This window comes from Vicia villosa, linkage group LG3, assembly GCF_029867415.1.
Source record: "Vicia villosa cultivar HV-30 ecotype Madison, WI linkage group LG3, Vvil1.0, whole genome shotgun sequence".
Classification (NCBI taxonomy): Eukaryota; Viridiplantae; Streptophyta; class Magnoliopsida; order Fabales; family Fabaceae; genus Vicia; species Vicia villosa.
The window spans coordinates 46,232,106-46,255,115 of record NC_081182.1 but is presented as its reverse complement, the minus strand read 5'-3'; the positions used below and the strand labels follow the sequence as shown (position 1 = coordinate 46,255,115).

General features: G+C 33.7%; 1 protein-coding gene across 1 annotated transcript; it reads left to right on the top strand.

Moving 5' to 3' along the window:
- Positions 1-3,723, top strand: LOC131661265 (metal-nicotianamine transporter YSL3-like). The gene is made up of 7 exons (XM_058930734.1): positions 1-697; positions 967-1,353; positions 1,447-1,619; positions 1,825-1,922; positions 2,004-2,138; positions 2,247-2,554; positions 2,634-3,723. Exons 2-7 carry the CDS (start codon positions 996-998, stop codon positions 3,563-3,565), a joined length of 2,004 nt encoding a protein of 667 aa, XP_058786717.1. The 5' UTR covers positions 1-697; positions 967-995; the 3' UTR covers positions 3,566-3,723.
- The last annotated feature ends 19,287 nt before the right edge of the window (positions 3,724-23,010 follow it).

Sequence of the window (23,010 nt, the reverse complement as noted above, 5' to 3'; positions counted from 1 at the left end):
CAATGGTCCAAACAAACCAAGAGCACCTCTTTGTTGGTTTCTGGCTCACCCTCTTGTTGCTTCACTGTTACGCACGTCAATCTTGTCCTGTTTGGGTAAGAAACGAATGAACCAAAAACAAACGGTGGTCAGACCATACCATACCACCACCACCACCACTGGGCCCACATCATCCATATCGCACCTGGTCCCCGCATCCTATTATTCTTCGGTTCCGATGTAGAGTGGTTGACCTTTCATCTTCCAGAGTAGCGTGTGCCTCTCACGCCAATCAATCTAATTCCACACGCCTCTCCTCAATATAATAACATCGATTAACCATCTTATGTCAAGAGCCCCTGTTTTTCTTATCTGTTTTTCCAACCACTATAAATATCGCTGTATCTTAGTCAACACTTACCTGGAAACTACCTTTGCAATTTGCAATACATTCTACTAGGACAACAAATTTCAACAAAGTTTAACAAACTCCTATCTTGTACTACTACTAATAACATGTTGAACTACAATGCAACTTAGGTTTAAAGTCACTGGTCTCATTTCTTGTCACTTTTCCCATGACAAAGACAAATATAAATTCATGCTTCCAGGGTTTACAACCGGTGAAGAATCATAGTATAACAATACTACAATTCATTAATTCAAACCCTGTATTGTCGTTTCTCACAAACATTCAATTCTACCATCAAAACAAAAGGTAAGAATAAGATATTTGGTGACCTTTTATTCTGTTTTTACCTTACGTGTCACAAATTTTCAAGAATCGGATTCTAATTTACTAATTCTGACACTACCGCACTCCTCTTTTTTTTGTTCAAATAACTATTTATTTATTAGTTCTCTTCATTCATTGCAATGATTTTTAAATACAGTTTCAAAGAGTTTCTATTTTAATTCAACCTATCATTGAATATTACTTCTTTTTTCTCTTTTCTCTTGAACTTTTTTTTGACATGATTGGTTCAGTTACTAGATTGGAAGAATCTGTGAATCCAATGAATACTATAAACAATGAAGAAGAAAGAGAGATAGAAAATATAGAAGAGGGTCCAGTGGCGGCTATGGAAGAGGAAGTGAATAGAATAGCACCTTGGAGGAAACAGATTACGGTTCGAGGATTAATAGCTAGTTTGGTGATTGGAGTAATTTATAGTGTGATAGTCATGAAACTGAATCTCACTACTGGATTAGTTCCTAATCTTAATGTCTCTGCTGCTCTACTTGGCTTTGTGTTTATTCGAGTTTGGACTAAGATTCTTGCAAAAGCTAAGATTGTTTCAGTTCCGTTCACTAGACAGGAGAATACCATCATTCAAACTTGTGCTGTTGCTTGCTATAGCATCGCCGTAGGAGGTTAGTTTGTCCTTTCCGTAAACTCTGACAAACAGGTTTGTGTGTGTGTGTGTGTTTGTGCTTTGTTGAAGTGAAATTGTATAATAATTGTAGGTGGTTTTGGGTCTTACCTATTGGGGTTGAATAGGAAGACTTATGAGCAAGCAGGGATTGATACACCGGGGAATACTCCTGGTAGTACTAAGGAGCCTTCGATTGGTTGGATGACAGCATTTCTATTTGTGACCAGTTTTGTTGGACTTTTAGCGTTGGTCCCCATTAGAAAGGTCTCCATTTTAACATTGAATTGAATGGTTTCATGATTTTGTTCATTCAAATGTTGTTAAAAATTCTGTCCAAGACGTTTTAATTTCACAAATTCTGTTCATTTCTATTTAGAGTTTTAATTTCACAAGGGACGGAGTGTTGCTATGGAAATTGGTTCTATTTGACTTGAATGGTGCTGATGATGAAATTTGTGTTGTTTAACAGATAATGATAATAGACTACAAATTAACTTATCCAAGTGGAACTGCTACAGCGGTTCTTATTAATGGATTCCATACGCCTAAAGGAGATGTCATGGCAAAGTATGAACATGTTTTTGTCTTTTTTTTGTTTTTCATTTTAGTTTTTTCGAGTTTCTCAAACTAGTTTAACTTCTTTTGCAGGAAGCAGGTTCATGGATTCGTCAAATTCTTTGCGTCAAGCTTTGTCTGGGCGTTCTTTCAGTGGTTCTTTACTGGTGGAGATACTTGCGGCTTTGTTCAATTTCCTACTTTTGGATTGCAAGCGTGGAAAAACTCGTGAGTTCTCCTTTGGTTTTTGTTCTACTACTAGCAGTACTAAAAATTCTCATCTACATATGAAATAATTATGTAATCGTTGCTGATTAAAGCGCTATAATTTCGCAGATTTTACTTCGATTTCAGTATGACTTATGTTGGAGCAGGAATGATTTGTTCTCATCTTGTTAATTTATCATTACTTCTTGGTGCTGTGGTTTCATGGGGCATCATGTGGCCATTAATCAGAGGACTAAAAGGAGAATGGTTCCCTGCAAATATAAAAGAAAGTAGCATGAAGAGTCTCAATGGTTATAAGGTTTTCATTTCCATTGCCTTGATTCTTGGTGATGGGTTTTACAATTTTCTCAAAGTTCTCTATTTCACTGCCACAAATATCCACGCCAACATGAAAAAGAAGAATCTTAATAATACATGTAAGTAAGTGATAGCTTATAATTTTTCCAGTCCTTGAGGATTTCATTCACACTCTCAACATACCCTTGTCATTTGCAGTTTCCGGTAACCAGAAACAGTTGCCTCTTGATGATCTAAGACGCAATGAAATGTTTGCGAGAGAAAACATTCCAATATGGTTGGCATGTACAGGATACATTTTTTTCTCCGTCATCTCTATTGTTGTAATCCCGTTGATGTTCCCTCAGGTGAAGTGGTATTTTGTCTTGTTTGCATATGTTTTTGCACCTTCTCTTGGCTTCTGCAATGCTTACGGTGCTGGATTAACCGATATGAACATGGCCTATAACTATGGAAAAGTAGCTCTCTTTGTACTTGCAGCCTTGGCTGGAAAAAGTGATGGTGTAGTTGCTGGACTTGTAGGGTGCGGTTTGATTAAATCAATCGTTTCGATTTCATCTGATTTGATGCATGATTTAAAGACAGGTCATCTCACATTGACTTCGCCGCGTTCGATGCTTGTGAGCCAAGCAATTGGTACAGCAATAGGTTGTGTTGTTGCTCCTATCACATTCTTCCTTTTTTACAAGGCTTTTGATGTTGGGAATCCCGATGGTATTTACAAGGCTCCATATGCTATTATATATCGAAACATGGCAATTTTGGGCGTGGAAGGTTTTTCCGCACTTCCAAGTCACTGCTTGCAATTGTGTTGTGGATTTTTCGTGTTCGCAATAGTGGCTAATTTGGTGAGAGATCTTGGCCCAAAAAAAGTTGGGAGATGGATTCCTCTTCCAATGGCTATGGCTGTGCCTTTTCTCGTTGGTGGTTACTTTGCCATTGACATGTGTATGGGAAGTTTGATTGTGTTTGCGTGGCATATCTTGAACAAAAGTGAAGCAGGTTTGATGGTTCCTGCAGTTGCTTCTGGTTTGATTTGTGGAGATGGATTATGGATTCTTCCTTCATCCATTCTTGCTTTGTTAAAGATTCGTCCCCCGATTTGCATGAGCTTCTTCCCATCTAGGTAGAATGTTCGGATTTGGACATGTTGCTTGGGTTACAATTATCGAAGTCAACCGTCCAATTTCAAATTATCTGTCATAATCATTTTTTAGCTGATTATGTTATTGTGAAATCTGAATTGTATCATCTCAGATTATAGGCAGAAATCTTGGTTCAAAGTTCACACTCAGTAATATTCACTTATAGAGATTAGAGGAAAATGGAAATAGATGTAGCTATGGTCATAATGTCATTACATAGGAGGCTTGGTACTTAGTTATATTATTATGTATATATAAATATTGCATGATTTGGAATTCCTTGTTTTTTTGATGAAAAACTTTGGAATCCAGATTGATATATAAATCCAACTCATATTTGCACAAGAAGAATAAATTTTGAGCACAAGACATGTCCCTCTTAAGAGTCTTAAGTGAATTTAAGTTTAGATCATAGATTAGAGAACGAGAATCTTTGATTTATTTCTGAAAATAAAACACAACTAGATCATAGATTAGAGAACGAGAATCTTTGATTTATTTCTGAAAATAAAACACAACTATCAATAACTACCTATATTTCTCTATTAATATTCTTATTTCTAATTTTATATTTGCAAACTAAATATAAAATATGTACCAAACACATTTGTGAATATAACATTTTCAAGAATATAACTAATAGGTAACCGGTGCTTATGCATGGGGAACGGCGTTGCCGCTTTTTTTTAGTAAGAGATCGATATTAGTTTAGTATAGATATATCCAGTTATATATTATGAGTGGCGTTGTCGCTCCCAATCTTCAGAAGAAAAAATTTATATTAGTTAAGTGTTGAAACAAATAATCTTTATATAATTCATAGGTTAGAAATGAAAATAACTATATTTAATCAAAATTGATTATTGCAACATGAACTGAAAATTTATTAATCATTAGTTTTTACATAATATATAATATGAAAAGCGCGACAAATAATATGGTAACAGAAGTCTTTGAAAATTCTAGTAACACACGATGGATGTCGTATCGGATGTTATGACATCCACTTCAGAACTAATTATAGAATTTCGTAGAGTAAACAAAACAATAAAGAACACAGATGATTGTTTACCCAGTTCAGTGTACAACAACACCTACTCTGGGGGCTACCAAGCCAGAGAGGAAATCCACTATATGCAGTATTAATTCAGAGTTAAACACAACAGTTTATCCCCCTCACTTAAAACCTACCCAATGCAATTTCAATCTAACACTAGACCTGAGTCCCTACTCACTCCCCCTCAATCACAACAGTGATAACAAACAGAAAACTTTGAAAAGCAAATTGAAGACACACTTCAAACAAATCTTGATCTTGCTTAAAAGCTTCAATCAAGAGACACAGCACTCATGCTTAACAGCTTAGAGTGACACAACAAATTACAACTCAAAACACCCTATTCCAATACAATCATCAAAGTGACTATAACTTGGAGTACAAGACAACACAAACACAAACACAAACACACGTGAAAACAAACACAAAGCACATAATTCTTCACGCCGAAATCTCTACCTCTGAAAGTAGGATTAGCAGTCTTCTTATAGGCAACACTTGGACCTCGGGCCTTCCAAACATAAATTAGGGTTAACCAAGTTAACCTAATTTCCACATCATCAGGGTGTTCACACATATGTTGTAGACATATATTTCAGCGCAAACCATACAACACAAAATATATAGTTTCCTAAATTGTAGCCTGAGATAAATAAGGAAACATAACAGCCAAACATAACAGCCATTGCTCTTAATTACTGATGTCATGACATCGAGCATGACATCCAACAAAAACATGTATTAGCTCAACCATACAACCCTGCAGAACACTACACATAGCGTGTCATGACATTAGTTAAGACATCAAAACACAGGAATGTTTTACCACAAAATGCAACCAATATGAAAATATCTACAGTCTTTAAGGATGAACCTTATATACATGACACTTATTGTTTGTTGATATTAGTTTAGTGCGAAATTATTTCATTTCATAAATGTCGATATTACATTTGGTATGAAAAAGGAGTGACATTGCTGTTCTTTTTTAGTAGCATGTCGGTAATATGCCGATATTAGTTTACTATGGAACTATCCCGTCACATAAACGTGTCGACAGGGAGTGATATTGTCGCTCTTTTTTTAGTTTAGTATGGAAGTATTTCGTTTCATAAATGTTGATATTACATTTAGTATGCACTGGGAGCAGCGTTGCTGCTCTTTTTTAATAACATGTCGATAATATATCGATATTAGTTTAGTATAGAACTATCCCGTTACATAAACGTGTCGACAGGGAACAATGTTGCCGCTCTTTTCTTAGTAATATATCAATATTAGTTTAGTATAGAACTATCATGTTTCAAAATGTCATATTACGCACTAGTCCACTAGGAGCGGTGTTGCTGCTTCTTTTTTGGGGCATGCTGGGGCAATTTACTGACCTTAATGATGGTAAAAGAGATTGAAAATTGTGTATCAGATGTATGCATGATGTACATTAGGTGAGGTTTTTATTTTGAATTAGGAATCTTCTTTTTTGTTGCGTTGGCATGGTTTAACTACATGGTGCTAGGCTTATTAAGTTAACTTAGAAGAAGTATAGCTAGATATAGGCCATCATCTTAACTATGTTTGAGAATATAGTGGTTGAAGCGGACGATATATCGGCGCGATACGGGAAAAATCGCCAGGTTGCTTCCGGTTGTACTATTTTGGCGCGATAGGATGAAGCGGTCGCGATTTCGGGTCATAGAGCGGCTGAAGCGGACACTTTTCTAATTTCTCATGTCGGGTCCACCCAATTTCTTTTAAAACGTAAAAAAACCCTATTTGTAACCGTTACAAAGCAATTTTCAGTAGCCGCTCCAGGACATACGATTACGACTATTCTCTCTGCTATTCGTCCATTGCCAGCCTTCACCATCTCTCTTGCTCTTCCTCTATCGCCAGCCTTCACCGTCTCTCTGCTTCAGTCTTCATCATCTCCCTGCTTCAGCCTTCATCATCTCCACTCAAGATATTTTGCTTCATCTATTTCTTTCCTTCTTCTTATCATCTCTGCTCTAAATTTATTATTTACTTCTTCCTGTCCTGTGCTTAGCCTGTGCTTTGCCTCTGTTTTGATTTTATTTGTTGTTCTCTACTTCTGTTATGCTATTTCTACCAAAAATTTAGCAATTGCTCCTCCAACTAGTTCTACTTAGCCATCATCATTCGATGTTCCATCTGTGGCTTCTTCTGCTGCTAAGATACACAAACCAATAAGTGATATAGGCTGGAAATTTAACCATATGAAAGACTTGAATAACAAGAGGAGGATTACATGTGATTTTTGTAAGACCGGAGGAATTTTAAGGGCTAAACAACATTAATTAGGAATAAAAGGAAATGTGAAGGTGTGCACTCAAACACCAGAAGACGACGTTAAGTTGATTTTACAGGAGCATGAAGATAAGAAATTGGCTGCAAAAAAATCTATGTCAGGTGAAGTCCATGAAGATGATGATGATGATGATGAGGCATTACAATTGATATAGATATTTAGGATTTGAAGTGGAAAATAGAAGCTACCGGAAGAGGGGGAGTATGTCGGCTGCCAAGAAGAATACAAAAGCCCCTTAGATGTAATTTACTGGAAATTTTGAAAAAAGGAAAGCAAACAAGCTTGAACGATGCTTGTGATAAGAAAGCAAGAGAGATTTGTTGCCAATACATAGCTCGTTTTTTTATCGGAATGAAATTGCTTTCAATGTTGCAAATTCATAAAGTTTCAAATGGATGGTTGAAGCAATTGGTATGTATGGTGCACATTTGAAACCTCCAAACTACAATTAAGTGTTCATTTGCTTCAAGATGAGTTAAAACTTACACATGAAATGCTGAGTACTAATAAGAAAGAACAAGAAAAATATGGTTGTTCCATAATGTCTGATGGTTGGAATGATACAAAGGGAAGAACATTGTTCAATTTTTTGGTGAATTCTCCGGAAGAAACAATGTTTGTTAAAAGTGTTGATGCTTCTTCTAACATGAAAATCGGATAAAAGTTGTTTGAGATTTTGGATAGCTTTGTAGAAGAGATCGGTGAAATTAATGTTGTACCGCTAATTACCGATAATGGAAGAAACTATCTCTTGGCCGGTAAGCATCTTCAAGTATCGATGCCCAAAAATATTTTAGACTCCATGTATTGCTAATTGTCTAGACTTGATGCTAGAAGATATTAGAAAATTCCAAAAGTCAAGAAGGTTGTACAAAAAGGAATGACTCTCATGGACTTCATTTACAACCATTTTGTGGTTTTAAACTTAATTAGGGAGAAATTAGAAAGTGAGTTGGTTATAAGTGGAGTCACAAGGTTTGCCATAAACTTTCTCATTTTGGGAGGATATTGTGTATGCTCTTAAAGATGTGGGGCCTCTTGTAAAAGTACTTAGGCTTGTTGATAATGAAAAGAAGTCGGCAATGGGTAGCATCTATCATGCAATGTTGGAAGCCAAGGAGTTAATTAAAAAACTTCAACAACAATCATGACAAGTACAAAGAAGTCATTGATATTGTTGATAGAAGATAAAGTATTCAACTTCATCATTCGTTACACGCAGCTGGGTATTATCTTAATCCAAAGTACTTTTATAGCAATCCAATGATTGAGAATGACGATAAGTTATTGGATGACCTTTATGCATGCATTAATAAGCTTTCTGCAAGTACTAAAGTTGTTGATGCCATCCATGGAGAATTGGCGATATAAGATGGGTGTATGCCACTTTGGATTGAATAAAGCGGTAAGGCAAATAGCCGATGTAGCTGTTGGTAAGTAATTATGTCTATTTCGCAATAATTTAATTACATAACCATTTTTGTGTATATATGCTAATGCAAATAAGTGTTGCATTGCAACTGAGTGGTGGAGGAGGTATGGAGAAAAAACACCAAATTTGCAGCTCCTTGCTATTAAAATATTGAGTTTGACTTATAGTTCCTTGGGTTGTGGGCGGAATTGGAGTGCTTTTAAGCATGTAAGTAGTTGATATTAAGTTATAGATTCAAATTAATAGTTTAGTATGTATATTTATTTCCTTAAACTAACATTAAAATTATAATATAGATTCACTCCAAGAAGAGAAGTAGACTTGAACATCAAATGTTGAGCTTGCAATCAACACTAGGAGCCAAGCAGCATTGCAGAAGAAGGTGGCTGCACCTCCACCACCTTCTTCATCTAGATCTAAGCCAAAAGCAAAGGAAATGGTAGTAGTAGATGATGAATTTGATGATCAAGAATATATTGGACAGGGTGCTAGTGGCGAAGGAAGTGATGATGAAGACTTAGATTTTGATTATTCTTGAATTTTTATTAGAGTTTTCATGTTTAGTTATTTTAAGATTTAGATGCTTAAGTGTTTATTTTCTTGAGTTTTATTGCGATTTGAAAGTATGTTGCATATTTTGCTTAAGACTTATGCCTTTTAATGGTATTTGGAATTGGAAGTATGCTATTGTGTATTTGGAAGTATTTTATTTCTCAAGACTTATGAAGTTTGAGTTTTTGTTAGTATTTGCTAGTATGTTTTCGGCATATAAGTGCCTACTTTTTAGTGTCTGCGTCGCTAAAATAACGCCCCCGCTGCTTCCCGCATTCATGCTGCTCCCATTTTAGGTTTGACCGCATCGCACCGTTTTCCGAAATTAACAACATAGCATCTTAAGCATAGGACTTATTTAGCATACAATGGTCAAGAATTAGTTCTAAACAATACCTACATTTCATGCAAATTTTAGTGTTTACATTATTATTATTTTTATTTATTTATCTAGGCTTAATATAAATTGATAGTGATGGTTAAGGAAATGAAATAATATCATAGCCTGGCGTGTTTTATGGTGGATGGTGCTAGTACTCCAATTGAATGCATAATACAATTAAAGTGGACATTTTCTATGTAAACTATGTTGACAGGTGTGTGTAAGCAAATTACGTTGGTTGGCAATTGGGCTCGAGTGGTAAACGAGATCCTGTTAAGGACAAAATTTGAGGAATATCGAGTTCGATTCTTGGTGGGAACAATATTTACTTGGCTAGTGCCATGACCTTTCGACATGAACTCTGAATTACTAGGGCCCATTTCTCCTAGGAACCAGATTGCATTAAAAATAAATAAATTATGTTGGTTGGTGCCTTATGTGAATCATGTTGGTCGGTGTCTCATATAATGATGTAAAAATATCATTTTGCGGTGACAGAAGAAGATCCATTGCCAGCTATAGATGAACTTCAAATTTCGGAAACCTTTGATCATCCAATTTATGTTACCTTGCTATTACTTTTATATCTTGTTTAGGTGACTCATCCTAACTTTAAGAAGGCTAAGGATAAATGATGTTTAAGAAGAAAGAAGGAGTGCCAGAAGGACTATATATGTGAAATATCATCATCTATTATCCCCAGCCTTCTTTCTTTCTAATTTGGTCCTCTATGTTACACTTTTTCAAAATATTGGTAATTCATTTGTACTATGAAGTTGAACTTTATCCATATGCAGTTTCTCAGATCAAGTTAGTTGTGGGGAACTGAATGTAAACTATGATTCGTTTTAGTTCCACATATTTTCAAATATCGCCAAATTTGAAATGTTTCATATATTAAGATTTAGGTGTGTGAAGCTATGTTCATGTTATTAACTCTTCATTGGAGATGCTTATGAATTAATAATATTATAAAAAATAATAATACTGTAAATAAAAAAATTTCATGATAATAATTTAATAAAGAATACTATAGATAAAAATTATTAATGGTTTAAATTATTGTTAAATGTTAAAATTAAATAATTAGTAGCGCTTCAAGTTACAATGGTTTGAACAGTCAGGATTTCACACTCACAACGGTTTAAAACCGTTGCAACTAGTATTGAAACAAAACTCAAACTGAAATTAACTGTCAAAACTTGCAATTTACGTCAGTTGTCTACCCGTTGCAATTTAGGACGATGTTTGGAGTGGCGGTTTTAGCAATCGTCGCAGTATAGGTTGGCCACACACGTTTTTTCGATATGACCACAACCGTTGCGACTTGCCAATTGAGGCAGTTCAAACCGCCGTAACTTGCAAAATTAACAGTCACATCTTCCCAATTTTCTTAGAGTGGTCCAGGAAGGTTCCAAACAACAATTTTCATTTTAGGGAGTCAGGTGCACCAGTGATGGTCATCTGAGTGTTGATGGAGACGACATGTTCATAAGGATCGATGCGCTCATCAAACTTAGCCAAAGAGGGAGACATGAATCCTTCGGGGACATGAGCTTCCTATATTTCATCAAAGAGTGATTAGAGATCAAGTACTTCCATTTCCTCCAGGGGATTGGTTTCTTATTGGCACCGTCTAATATTGTGGATGTTGATCTCAAGTGTTTGATTTTGACGGCGTAGTTCGTCGATGGCGGCACACATCTCCTCCAGGGCGTTGACATCAGTGCGACCACTGGTATCCTCAGGTGTGGGGGATGGAGCTCTCATGTTAATCATGGTCAAGGATGACTAGGTATATGAGTGGAGGGTAGCAGCGAGTACATTAATTATAATGAAGAAGATGTGGCTCAGGTAATTTTATCGGAGCCCCATGTTGGTGCCACTGTACTGGTTAAAAAGTACATGTGTGTGTGGTATCCCTACAAGGGTATGGGGTAATCAGAGGCCTTAGTAGGTTTATAATAATTTAGGGTGGTTAGGGCTTGTCAGAAGCCTTGTATGGTGATGTTTATGGTGTTTACGGTGGTTTAGAAGACCTGCTTACATGAGGTTAGAAGTTTGTATTATGCAGAATAATGGTGAAGTTATGATATGTCTTTCATCCGTTAGGGGATAAGTATTTATAGATACTTTGGATCCTAGGATTTAGGAATCCCTTAGAGACAGTAACCGCTTCCCTCTAATTAGGGGAGGCTATTGATTACCTACTTTCTAGGGGTTCGTGGTATGACCCCTTCTTAAACTTCCTTATATGACTAATGGGAGGGTAACAGTGTTATCCACTTTCTCTGTCCCAGGGTGAGCCCCATTGTTCTGTGAAGATGTCGCCCTGACAGGGCCATACTAGGCGATGGCCTTGGAGTCGTTCCTATTTAGGACTCTTACAAGTATAATACTACACGTTATAAATCTTATTAATGTTTAGTTTATTGCCTAAACCGAATTTTTTTTGTTGTGACACATAATAATTCAAATCTAAATAGAAAAATGACAATATAACATGTTTTATTTAATCAATGATTAAAGTCAACGAACGAAATGACTAACGAATTAAAGAGTGAGGATTATATTTTTGTTCTAAAATTTTATTAACAAAAAATACTATTTATATTTCTAAATTTAATATATTTTTAATTTTTTTTACTATGTTTATATAAAAAATTCTAAAATTAAAAGGAAATTTTACACTAAATCATATGAAGTTAAGGCTCTATTTATAAAGCATAAGTGTATTAATTATTATTTTAACAATACATTTTTAGTTATATTTCATCTCTATATAGAATTTGTAATAAATATTTTTTTTATTTTTTTTAATGAGTAATTTTTTTTATATAAATCGGATATCCTCTGCACGCAACTGCGGAAATAGGATTATAATAGACGGTAAATTCTCTCTAAGAAATTTAACTAATTTTTTGTAAGATCATAATAGACGACAAACTCTCTCTAAGATATTTAACACTACTGTATGTTGAGGGCTAGTTTCGAACACAGAACATTTGGTTAAGCTGAAAGAGACTCTGCCATCTTAGTATATTTTAAATTCTTATAATTTACGTAAAAATATTATATAATTTAAAAATAGTTTTAGTAGTATTTAATATTTCACTCAAAAGTGCCTTAAGACCACTTGTGGTTTGACTTTGTTTACTTTGACTAACCCATTGTTTTTGTGGTAGCTGTGGACTTGCCTTAATTTTAGTATATGAGACCGGTAGAGGTGGACTAGTTTGAGTCACTATTACTTTTACAAATAGCTATATTTTTTGTTTTATACATTTTTTTATATCTACCAACTAAACTATTTTGCATACTCTAGTTTTTTAACATCCATCCAATTCAATTTATATTCAAATGTAGACTAAATTTGAGCATTCTCTCACCATATTAGACTAAATTGAGTCAATTTTGGTTGGCACTGTTTTACAAACTCTTGTGCTTCGGTAAACACCGTTTCATAACAATAAAGTACAATTTTATTAATTTTTTAAAGATGGCCGTATTATCATTATATAGAAGAAAAAACATTTAGCATTTACTATTAAAAAACATGAGTGAAGACCCATTTTAATCCCTCACAAATATTACACGAGTCAAATTAGTCATTCACAATAAAATAGATCCAATTTAACCCCTTATAAAATTTAACCGGATCATATTAATCCTTCTGTTAATATTTTTTTTAAACCGGTTTTTTCATGGTTTTAAACTGTGACTGGACTGCCACGTTGAATTTTATTTATTTTTTATTTTTTAAATACTGAATTGATTTTTATTTTTAATTTCATTTTTAAACAATTATAAATTAATAATATAAAAAGGCCAAAATTGTTTGTTATAAGGAGTTGAACTCAGACCCACGTGGTTAATCTTAAATAATTCTAAATTTAAAAAAAAGATATACAAAATTTGTATCAATATGGTCTCGAACCTAAGTCTCTTCAGATTAAATGACAGTCAATTTAATACAATAACAATTGATTTGTCTATTTGTAAATGATAGTCACTTTACTAACAATAGAAATTGATTTGTCTAGTTGTTATTGATAATCACTTTACTAACCGTGAAAATTGATTTGTCTAGTTGTAAATGATAATCACTTTATTAACAATAGAAATTGATTTATCTAGTTGTAAATGATAGTCACTTTACTAACAGTTGAAATTGATTTGTCTTGTTGTAAATAATAGTCACTTTACTAACCATAGAAATTAATTTTTCTAGTTGTAAATGATAGTCACTTTATTAACGATGGAAATTGATTTGCCTAGTTGTAAAGTGAAAATCATTTAACTTGAAGGGACTTGGATTTGAGACCTCATAGGTAAGAATTTATGTATAGAATTTGTTAAAAATTACTTTATAAGAAACAATTTTGGCTTTTTTGATATTATTCATTGATAACTGTTTAAAAATGAAATTAAAAATAAAAATTAATTTAATATTTAAAAAATTAAAAATTAAAAAAATTCAACGTGTCAGTCCAGTCACGGTTTAAAAGTAAGAAAAGAACCGGTTTAGAAGTAGGAAAAACGGATTTGAGAAAAATATTAGCAGAAGGACTGATATGATCCGGTTAAATTTTGTAAGAGATTAAGTTGGGTCAATTTTTTTGCGAGGGACTAATTTGACTCGTGTAATATTTATGAAGAACCAAAATGGGTCTTCACTAAAAAAACATTTAACATTTTACTATTTTCAATAAGAAGAAACTATTAGTTATTTTAACGGTTATTTTCAACAACAAAAAATCAAATACAATTCGTTACAATTTAAAGGAAACATTCTAAGGATATTTAATATTAAATTTCATATTCAAACTCAAGTTTTCACATTTCTCTTATCCTAGATTATATGTGTAAGAATTAATCTTAATTTTTGGAAATAATCTGAATTAATATTGATAGATAAGAATTAATCTTTTCGATTAATTACTCCTTTTGCTCTTCACTCTTCATTCAAGTGAATCAACCACACCTTGATTGCCAAATGATTCGGCTGCACAAAGATAATAAGAGAAAAAAAAAAAAAAACGAGAAAATTAGGATTTTAGAGAAGGAGAAAGGAAGAAGAAGTTGTTAAATCTGCAGAGTAACTCTCAATTTCTCAATTTTTCGTTATGTTTACAATAGTAGGGTACCTCCCTATTTATAGCTGAGTTTGCTTGCTCACTGATCAAACTCTAACTAACTCAACAAATACACAAAATAAAATAACTGTTAAATCTAACTCTGTCGAAATGCACTTCTTTGACAACAACATATTTCGACAAATATTTGCTATGAAACTTTAGAGAAGAAGCAAAACTCTGAAAAAGGTTCTTGTAACTCATTCTGAAGCCCATAGTGAGCTAATGAAAAAAAGCCTTATTATAAAAGAGAAAATTATTTGTTTTAAACATGAAAACTCTACTCTAAAAAGTAAGAGTGATATTTTAGAAAAATAAATTCTCATCAATGTTCCTATGAACTTTGAATGTGCTTCAAAGAAGTATGAAACTTCTTTTTTAAACTTTCTAGCTAAAAACATAGATAAAAGCAAGATGGCTTCTATGATCTATGGAGTTATTGTAAATGGGAGAAGAGGCATTGGCTATATATGACAAAGGAACAAAATGCTTGACCCTAAACCTCTAGAAAAAATTGTGATTGCTCCAAAAGCCTTGTATTCTCGCTTCACTTATGGACACGTGCATGATACTGATTATGCACAAAGACCGTAGGTTGATAAAACCTCTGGAAAAACTAACCATAAAGGTTCCAAAAAAGATATGGGTACCTAAAGATAAAATAGTCAGTGTTGCAGACATCCTTAGTGTAACGCCCGGAAAAATAAGTATATGCTTAATTTGGACGTTTGTGACGTTTATTGGAATTTTACCGTTTTTGGAGTCGTTTCAGTCGGTATTAGTTCGGGATGGCGGACTAATATTTAATTGAAGGTTTTCATATTTTTGGTACTAGAAATATTATTAAGGTAATATTCTGCGTTTTGGGGTTTTTCTGAGCAATTGAGTTTAGACCGTAAAGTAGATATTTTGTTGAGTTATTTTGGAGAAGTAGGGGGGATATAGAAAAGAATATAAGAAAAGAAGAAAGAAAAACAGAAAGGAAAGAAAGAAGAGAGAAAGAAAGGAAGAGAGAAGAAGAAGAGGAAAAGGGATTTTTGTGGAGATCAAAATAAACCTTGATCCAAGAACAAATCCAAGGTAAGGGGGAGTATGTCGTTTATTATGCATTTGTATGGTTTATATAGTTGTTCTTGTTCATCTTCTTCATCCTTTCCATATCTTCCATTTTTTCTTGTTGTGTAAGAAAATGTTAGGTTTGAGAGAGATTGATGAATCAACCATGAAAAGTTTGATGTTAGGTTGTTCTTATGGTATGTATGTGTTGTATTGATGTTATAATGATGTATAGGAGTTAGAGAAATTTTTGTAAGAGTTTGGTTGGTGGAAATGGTGATTTTAGGGTTTCTACGAAGCTTAGGTCGACCTACACAGGGGTTTGCGTCGACCTATGCAGCCTAAAAGGCAAAAATCTGTGTTTTCTGCTGAATGCGTCGACCTATTGGGTCAGCGTGCGCATACCCGAGGGTGGCAGGAGTTCAATGCGTCGACCTATGTTTTCCATGCGTCGACCTACAGCTTTTTCCATTTTTTGACAGATTTTGTAACGATCATAACTTTTGATCCGTAGCTCCGATTTTGTCGCCGTTCGAAGCGTTGGAAAGCTAAGGCAATAATCTACACTAATATTTAATGAAATGATACATATGATGTAGTCTCCTATTATTTTTATTAGGATTTAGTGGTAGAACTAAGTAGGGTTAACATATGAAGTATGTTTATGTTTTCCAAACTTTGAAAAGTCGTATCTTTTAACTTGGGTGTTCATTTTATGTGTCGTTTGAAACGTTAGGAAGCTATTTCCATGCTCTATATGATGATGTAGGATGTAGTAGTGGTTGGTTGATTTTCATAAATGGTTTTGTGAACTAGTGCATGATAAATCATGATGATGTGTTATGTGAATGTTAACGTATTGGTACGAGGTATATGATTAGTTGTCGATAACATGGAACCATGTTCATATGTGTTATGTATTAATGAATGTTCATTCTTGATATGTGGCGATGTTTGGTTATTTGTTGTTAACATGATGTGTGGCCTTATGGCAAGTAATTGTTGTTATGAGAATGATGTATTATCATTGTTGAATTGTTGTTATTACAACTTGTTGATGATGTATTGATGAAGTTGTGGGCCGATGACCAATATTAATTTGATGTGTATAAGTGTGTTATACGTTCATCTATGCCGATGTGGCAGGTGTGTTTTGACGGTGAATGTGTGTTGTGTGCTTATTAATGCCTGTGTGGTAATTATGGTGTGATGTAATTGATAACGATGTTATTAATTGGTGATGTATCCTTTTGGATAGAATATAAACGATGTAACGTGAGTGTATGATCATGTTATATTGTTGATGATGTTGTTGTCATGTAATAGAGTCATATATTTGCGCATCATAACATTTCAATACGTTAATGGCGGAATGCTGTTAACAGATGGCTTGCGGGCATTGGTTACCAGTAGGAGCTTAATGCTCGGTAATGGTATATTAGCCTGAGTGGCAAGAGGTCATCAGTGGGAGCTACATGCTCGATGACGACAGCCTGCGGGCTTCCTGAGTGGAATAAAGTCCCTGCATAATGCTTGGCAAGGGTCATCAGTGGGAGCTACATGCTCGATGACGACAGCCTGCGGGCTTCCTTAGTGGAATAAAGTCCCAGCATAATGTTCGGCAAGGGTCATCAGTGGGAGCTACATGCTCGATGACGACAGCCTGCGGGCTTCCTGAGTGGAATAAAGTCCCAGCATAATGCTCGGCAAGGTGTATTTGTCATAATGACAAGGAGGAGTTTACTCCGGATTTGGTACCACATGCATATGCATAGTCGAGTCTCATTCATCATTGTCTGTCTTTATAATTTATGTTATCATTCATGTGTCGCATTACTTATATATCGATTGTGGTTGAATGAGTGGATTGCCGTGACTTTTATTCTTGAGATATTATGTTGATCCGTGTGTTGTATTTTGATTAATTGTGTTTTAGTCGCTACATATATTATACTTATTCGTAATGAACTATATACTCACCCTTCTGCTGATTTGATGCTTGAGTGGCATCCTGCAGATTAGCCGCTTTAGGAGTCTTTTGGAAGAGGTAGTTCTCCAGTTGGTCTTGTCGGTCGCTCTGATATGTAACACCGGGTAGTCGGGAGTTTGTTGTTATTTATTTGTATATGACTCTTTTGAAAATGTATATGTGATAACGTGCCATTGTGTATTGTAAACACTTTATTTTGGAAAACTCCTCTTTGAGAGTGAGAGCTATGCGTATATATATATATATATATATATATATATATATATATATATATATATATATATATATATATATGTATGTTCATATCTTCCGTGTGTTATGTATCGTTTTATTGGCAGGTGTTGTATGCTTTTGGCATCGCTGATGTTCGTTTGTTTTCTAGGTGTTTGTTTGGTTACTTAGTGTAACATCCTAATTATGTTGTATGAAATTTTAATCTTCTGATATTTTCTTGCTAAATGCTTGGGTAGAATTGGGGTGTTACACTTAGCAGCCCAGTTAAAACACCAGTCATGGTACCTGAACTCTGGATGCTCACGCACATGACAGGAAGAAGGAATATGACGAGAATATGCATAATTTCTTCGATAATAACATATTTCGACAAATATTTTCAAGAATCTCAACTAAAGATGTTTCAAGTTCAGAACGATATAGATAAGAAAATACCTCTTCTCTATCTGATTTTGTTTCTGATTCAGAGCTACCCACTTTCGCTTTTGCCATCAGCGTCATATTTGCTTGCTCTTCTTCATAGTCATCATCTGAGGAGTCAGAGTCGTTCCACGTAGCCATCATAACTTTATTTTTACCTTCGAAGAACTTCTTGTTTGACTTTTCTTTGGTGATTCGGGGACACTCATTCTTGTAATGGTCAGGATCTTTACATTCATAGTAGATGACTTCTTTTGCTTAGAGGTTGACTCTGTTCTTCTGTAGCCTCTGAACTTATGTTGTCTTTGCTTACATAGTTGCTTAACTCTTCTGGATAGTAAAGACATCCCATATTCTTCATCAAAATCTTCTTCATATTCTTTTTTTCAGCTTGAAAGGCTTTAGTATTTTCAGACTTACATTTGGACTTTAAGGCCATATACTTTCCTTTCTTCAATGGCTCGTCCTATAATGTCTCTCCATAACTCTGTAGATTGAAAATAATTTAAAAATATTAAATGCTAAGATAATTACAACTTCCAAAAAAATTAATAAAAGTCTCATAAACATATATTACCTAGTAATGATATGTTTCATCTTAGGTTTGAGTGGTTTGTCTAACGAACACAGTGTAATTATCATATTCGTCCGAAGAGATATGATAATCAATTGAAATTGATCTCTGAATGAATATACACGCATATATATAATTAGTAGTATATGGTAAAACATGAAAACTAACTATAATAGATAAACAATAATTTTAAAATTATTCACGTAAGGAGGAATAATGCAATAACATCCTTTCCTCCCACTATTTGGGATGTTAAGAATTCTTCAATGTTTTTTTGGAGTATTACTTGTAAATCCTACTCTAATTTGATCCAACAATCCATAAGTATCCAATTTATTTAATTCTATACAAATATGATGAATGTACCTAAATGGTTAAACAAAATGCAAAAAACACGTGAGGAATTAGTTATATACAAACCAATGGATATGCCATAATGAGATATACTTACATGCATAAAACTTGTAGTAACCCTACGTCCAGCCACTGATTTCCATTGATCATATCCTTTATATCTTTAGGAAAGAGTAAGAAACTCTCTAACCCTTCCATATCTGGATCATGTTCTGGCGCAAAAGTAAACATTGTGTCTTCATTACGCATAACAGTACATAAAATCTTGGAATATGATCCTTCAGAGGGATTCAACAACCCGTTATCCATTACTTGTGGGGGCGGCTGAACAACTCCTTTTTGTCCTTGCACCACATACAACATTTCTATCAAGTAATTTATCATCATCATCATCTTCTTCATTTGGACACTATGGGGCGGTTCCACTTATTCTCAACATCATAAAAAACACAGGAACACAAAATAAAATTAGCACAATATATATTATACATTTCAAATATCACAATATTCTCACATACCGCATATCAGCATGATTCCCTGAAGGACCGTAGTAAAGGTTGCATCGTTGTATGTACTTTTTGTAGTAATGCCAATAGAATTGATAAATGCTTATGTATGATGTAACAAATATTTCTTTTAATTAGATAAAATTAAATTGGTATAGGCCATATGAATCAAATACTTCCTTTACAAGGACTTCATTGGTAGCTGGAGATTTTTCAAGACAAAAGTTAGGATGAAACTCAAAGAAAACAAAGTTGTCACGAGTAAAATGACTAACACTTAGTGTAAAGACAAGCTCATATGGATATAAAGTTTTGATTAAGACAAGATTATCAAAGAAGGAAAAGAGCTCTCAAGTGAAGATCAAGTGGCAATCCCTCTCTATCAAAGATCATATACATAAGCTATTAATGTCATAAAAGAGAATTGATTATAATGCAAAAGTTACACAATTGCAGTTCATTATGTAATATCTTTATATGCTAGAAATAACATTGTTCCCTTCATCTATAATGTTTCTAAACTAGTATGCATTAATATCATCTAATCCAAATTGATTTTTCAAAGTTTTATGTACTGTAACCGGATACACAAAACATGTAACCAGTTACAGGTTCATTTTGTTTACTATTTTTGAAAGCTGACAGAGGTGTAATCGATTATACAAATCATGTATCTGGTTATAGGTCGAATTTGTTTGACAAATATGATTGTTATCAAAGGTGTTAACCAGTACACCATGCATTTTTTTTTTTTTGAAAAATCTGAACCACTATGTATCCAATTCAATGCAATTGTTCACGAAACTTCTCCAAACAATTGCATCTGATTCATGAGAAATATTAGGACGTATTTAAGCAAAAATACATGAGTTTTTCAAAGTACCTCTTCCATTCAAATTTTCAATACAATTCAAATTTGTTTTGAGATTTTATTCTACATAAATATGGAAACCTTTTCTGCATAATTGTCATATCTTTTGCAAAAAGTTTTTGAGCATTTAAGGCTGTTATATTTGAATTGTGATGGAATTGATTCAAGTACATCAATAATTTCTAATAGGTTTCAAGTTATGTTTTGATCACTAAGTGTGTGGTGACAATTGACTGTAATAGAAAGTGGTGTGATTTTTAAATGTTGTAAAAAGAAATCGGTGTGCTTTCTTGTTTATGTTAGAAGATTGTAAGAGATGTCTTGGTGTGAGACTTGTACACGGACCCAACATAGTGAAAAATCCTTACAGTCAATTATTTATAAGGGGAACTAAGATATATCATTGTGTTATTTACATTCTTGTTTTTTTTTAAATTTATACTATTTATATTCAAATTTTAATAACTTGATTTTAGACAAATAAAAAGAAATCATCTTTGCTTAATATTGATAAAAATCCAACAAATCTAATTCACTCCCCTCTTATGATGCAATATATAGTTATACTTAGTACATTTTTTGTTATAGTTGGTACATGAAGAAGATTTTGCAGAATAAATTTAAATTTTGAATTATATAGAGAATTAAAACAGGAAACCTTGACCATTGTAAAAAAAAATTGATCACGACCTTCAAGAGGGGAATGTTGGTGAACTTTTAAGGCATTAGAGGTGGCATGGTGGGAAGCACTAGAGTCAGGATACTAACTAACAGAGTTTGTAGAATCAATGTTGACCACAAGTGCCTAAGGTCCATGGAAAGATTGTTAAAATAACATTAGGTTAGGGATATGTATCATAATGTAAGGATTCATATCTGGAAGTCTGGTGTAAGTTTGGTTTTTCCACATGAGTTGTAAGACCAAGGTAGGTATGGAGTATACGGCCAAGGTAAGAATTTTACCATGTGAGGTACTACATGTGTCACCAAGGGGTAGTTGATGAATAAAGTATCTCTTGGTGTTAGCAAATTGAGGCATCATGACCATATTTGTGACATGCCTGACACTAGATTGAGCCACAACCTCCACGATCATGGCCACGACATCCTTAAGACTGCATATTTGGTTTAGGATATTGCTCGAGTATTTAATATTCATATTAGATAATATGTGTTTACGAAAGTGATATAGGTGTGCTTCATGACTAAGAGGCAACATCTTAACTTCTTCAATGAAGATTAAACTAAATTTGCTGCTGATTATCGATATGGTGGATTCAAATTCTTGAGGTAAGCCTTCGAGGATGACATCCAAATGTTCACGAGCAGAGATTGTTTCTCTTCAATACCATTAATGGAGCCAATGAGTGAGTAAAATTTCCAAAGGAATTCTGAAACATAATTCTGCAACTGCCATGACGCATATTACATATATGTGAGTGAAACTGGGAGAGATATTTGTTGTTGAAAATAGGCATGAACTTTATTCCAAAGCATCTACAAATGTTTGAGCCAATCAAACGTATAAGCATGACACGCGTCATGGCGACATGAAGTCAGACTAACATAATTTGATCATGTTGCTCCCAAGTATCATATTCATGTGAGATGTGACTTGTACTGGCATCGGTAACATAGTTAAATTTGGTAAGGATAATAGGATTCATAAGAAAGTGATGAAGTTTGTATGCTTTGATTACAAGTTCTACTTGGTAACACCAAAGTGACTAGTCTTCAAAATATAATTTCTCTGATATCGCGACGAAGGGAAGTTTCTGGGTGGAAAATGACGATACAAGGCTGAGCAACAGTAGATCCTTCGTAGTGTGCACCAGAGCTCCGTTCGAAGAGGCCATATGATCGATGTAAGCTTATAATATCATAATAGAATTACTAATAATGTATTTTGATACGATTCATAAATGCTTATAGATGAAAAACTATGAACTAAATATTGAATCTCAACTTCTAACTTTATTTAATGAATTTAGATTTTGGGCAACCAATTTAATGTCAGATAAACATCATTCAATTAGTTACAATTGAAGTTATGTAACTACATTATAACATAATTTAGTCATGTTTGTCTGCACAAATCTGTTACAACGAGCCTTTTAATGTATTCTTAAATCATGTTTGTTATATCTTTAAAAAAAGATCTTTGTATTTACAAAAATAATTTTTATAATAATGTCTTTTAAAATTTTAAAGTTTTTTTTAAAATTTGTTTTTAAAATATGGAAAGATTAATTTTGACTTCTTATAATATAAATATACAATATTGATGATCAAAACTTAGTTAAAATTGCAATTTTTTAAGAGTTAAAAGATAGTTATTTTACACTGTCATCCAATGAAAATTAATCATTTAGCCATGTTATATAAATTATTTAAAAATAACAGAATGATTTGACACTTAACATAGTTGTAATTGATTGACAGTGTAAAATAATTACATTGTCAGTGTATATCCTTTATTCTTTTTTTTAAAAAAAGTTGTTTCTCAAAAATAATTTTTTATAAAACGCTATTTAAAAAAGC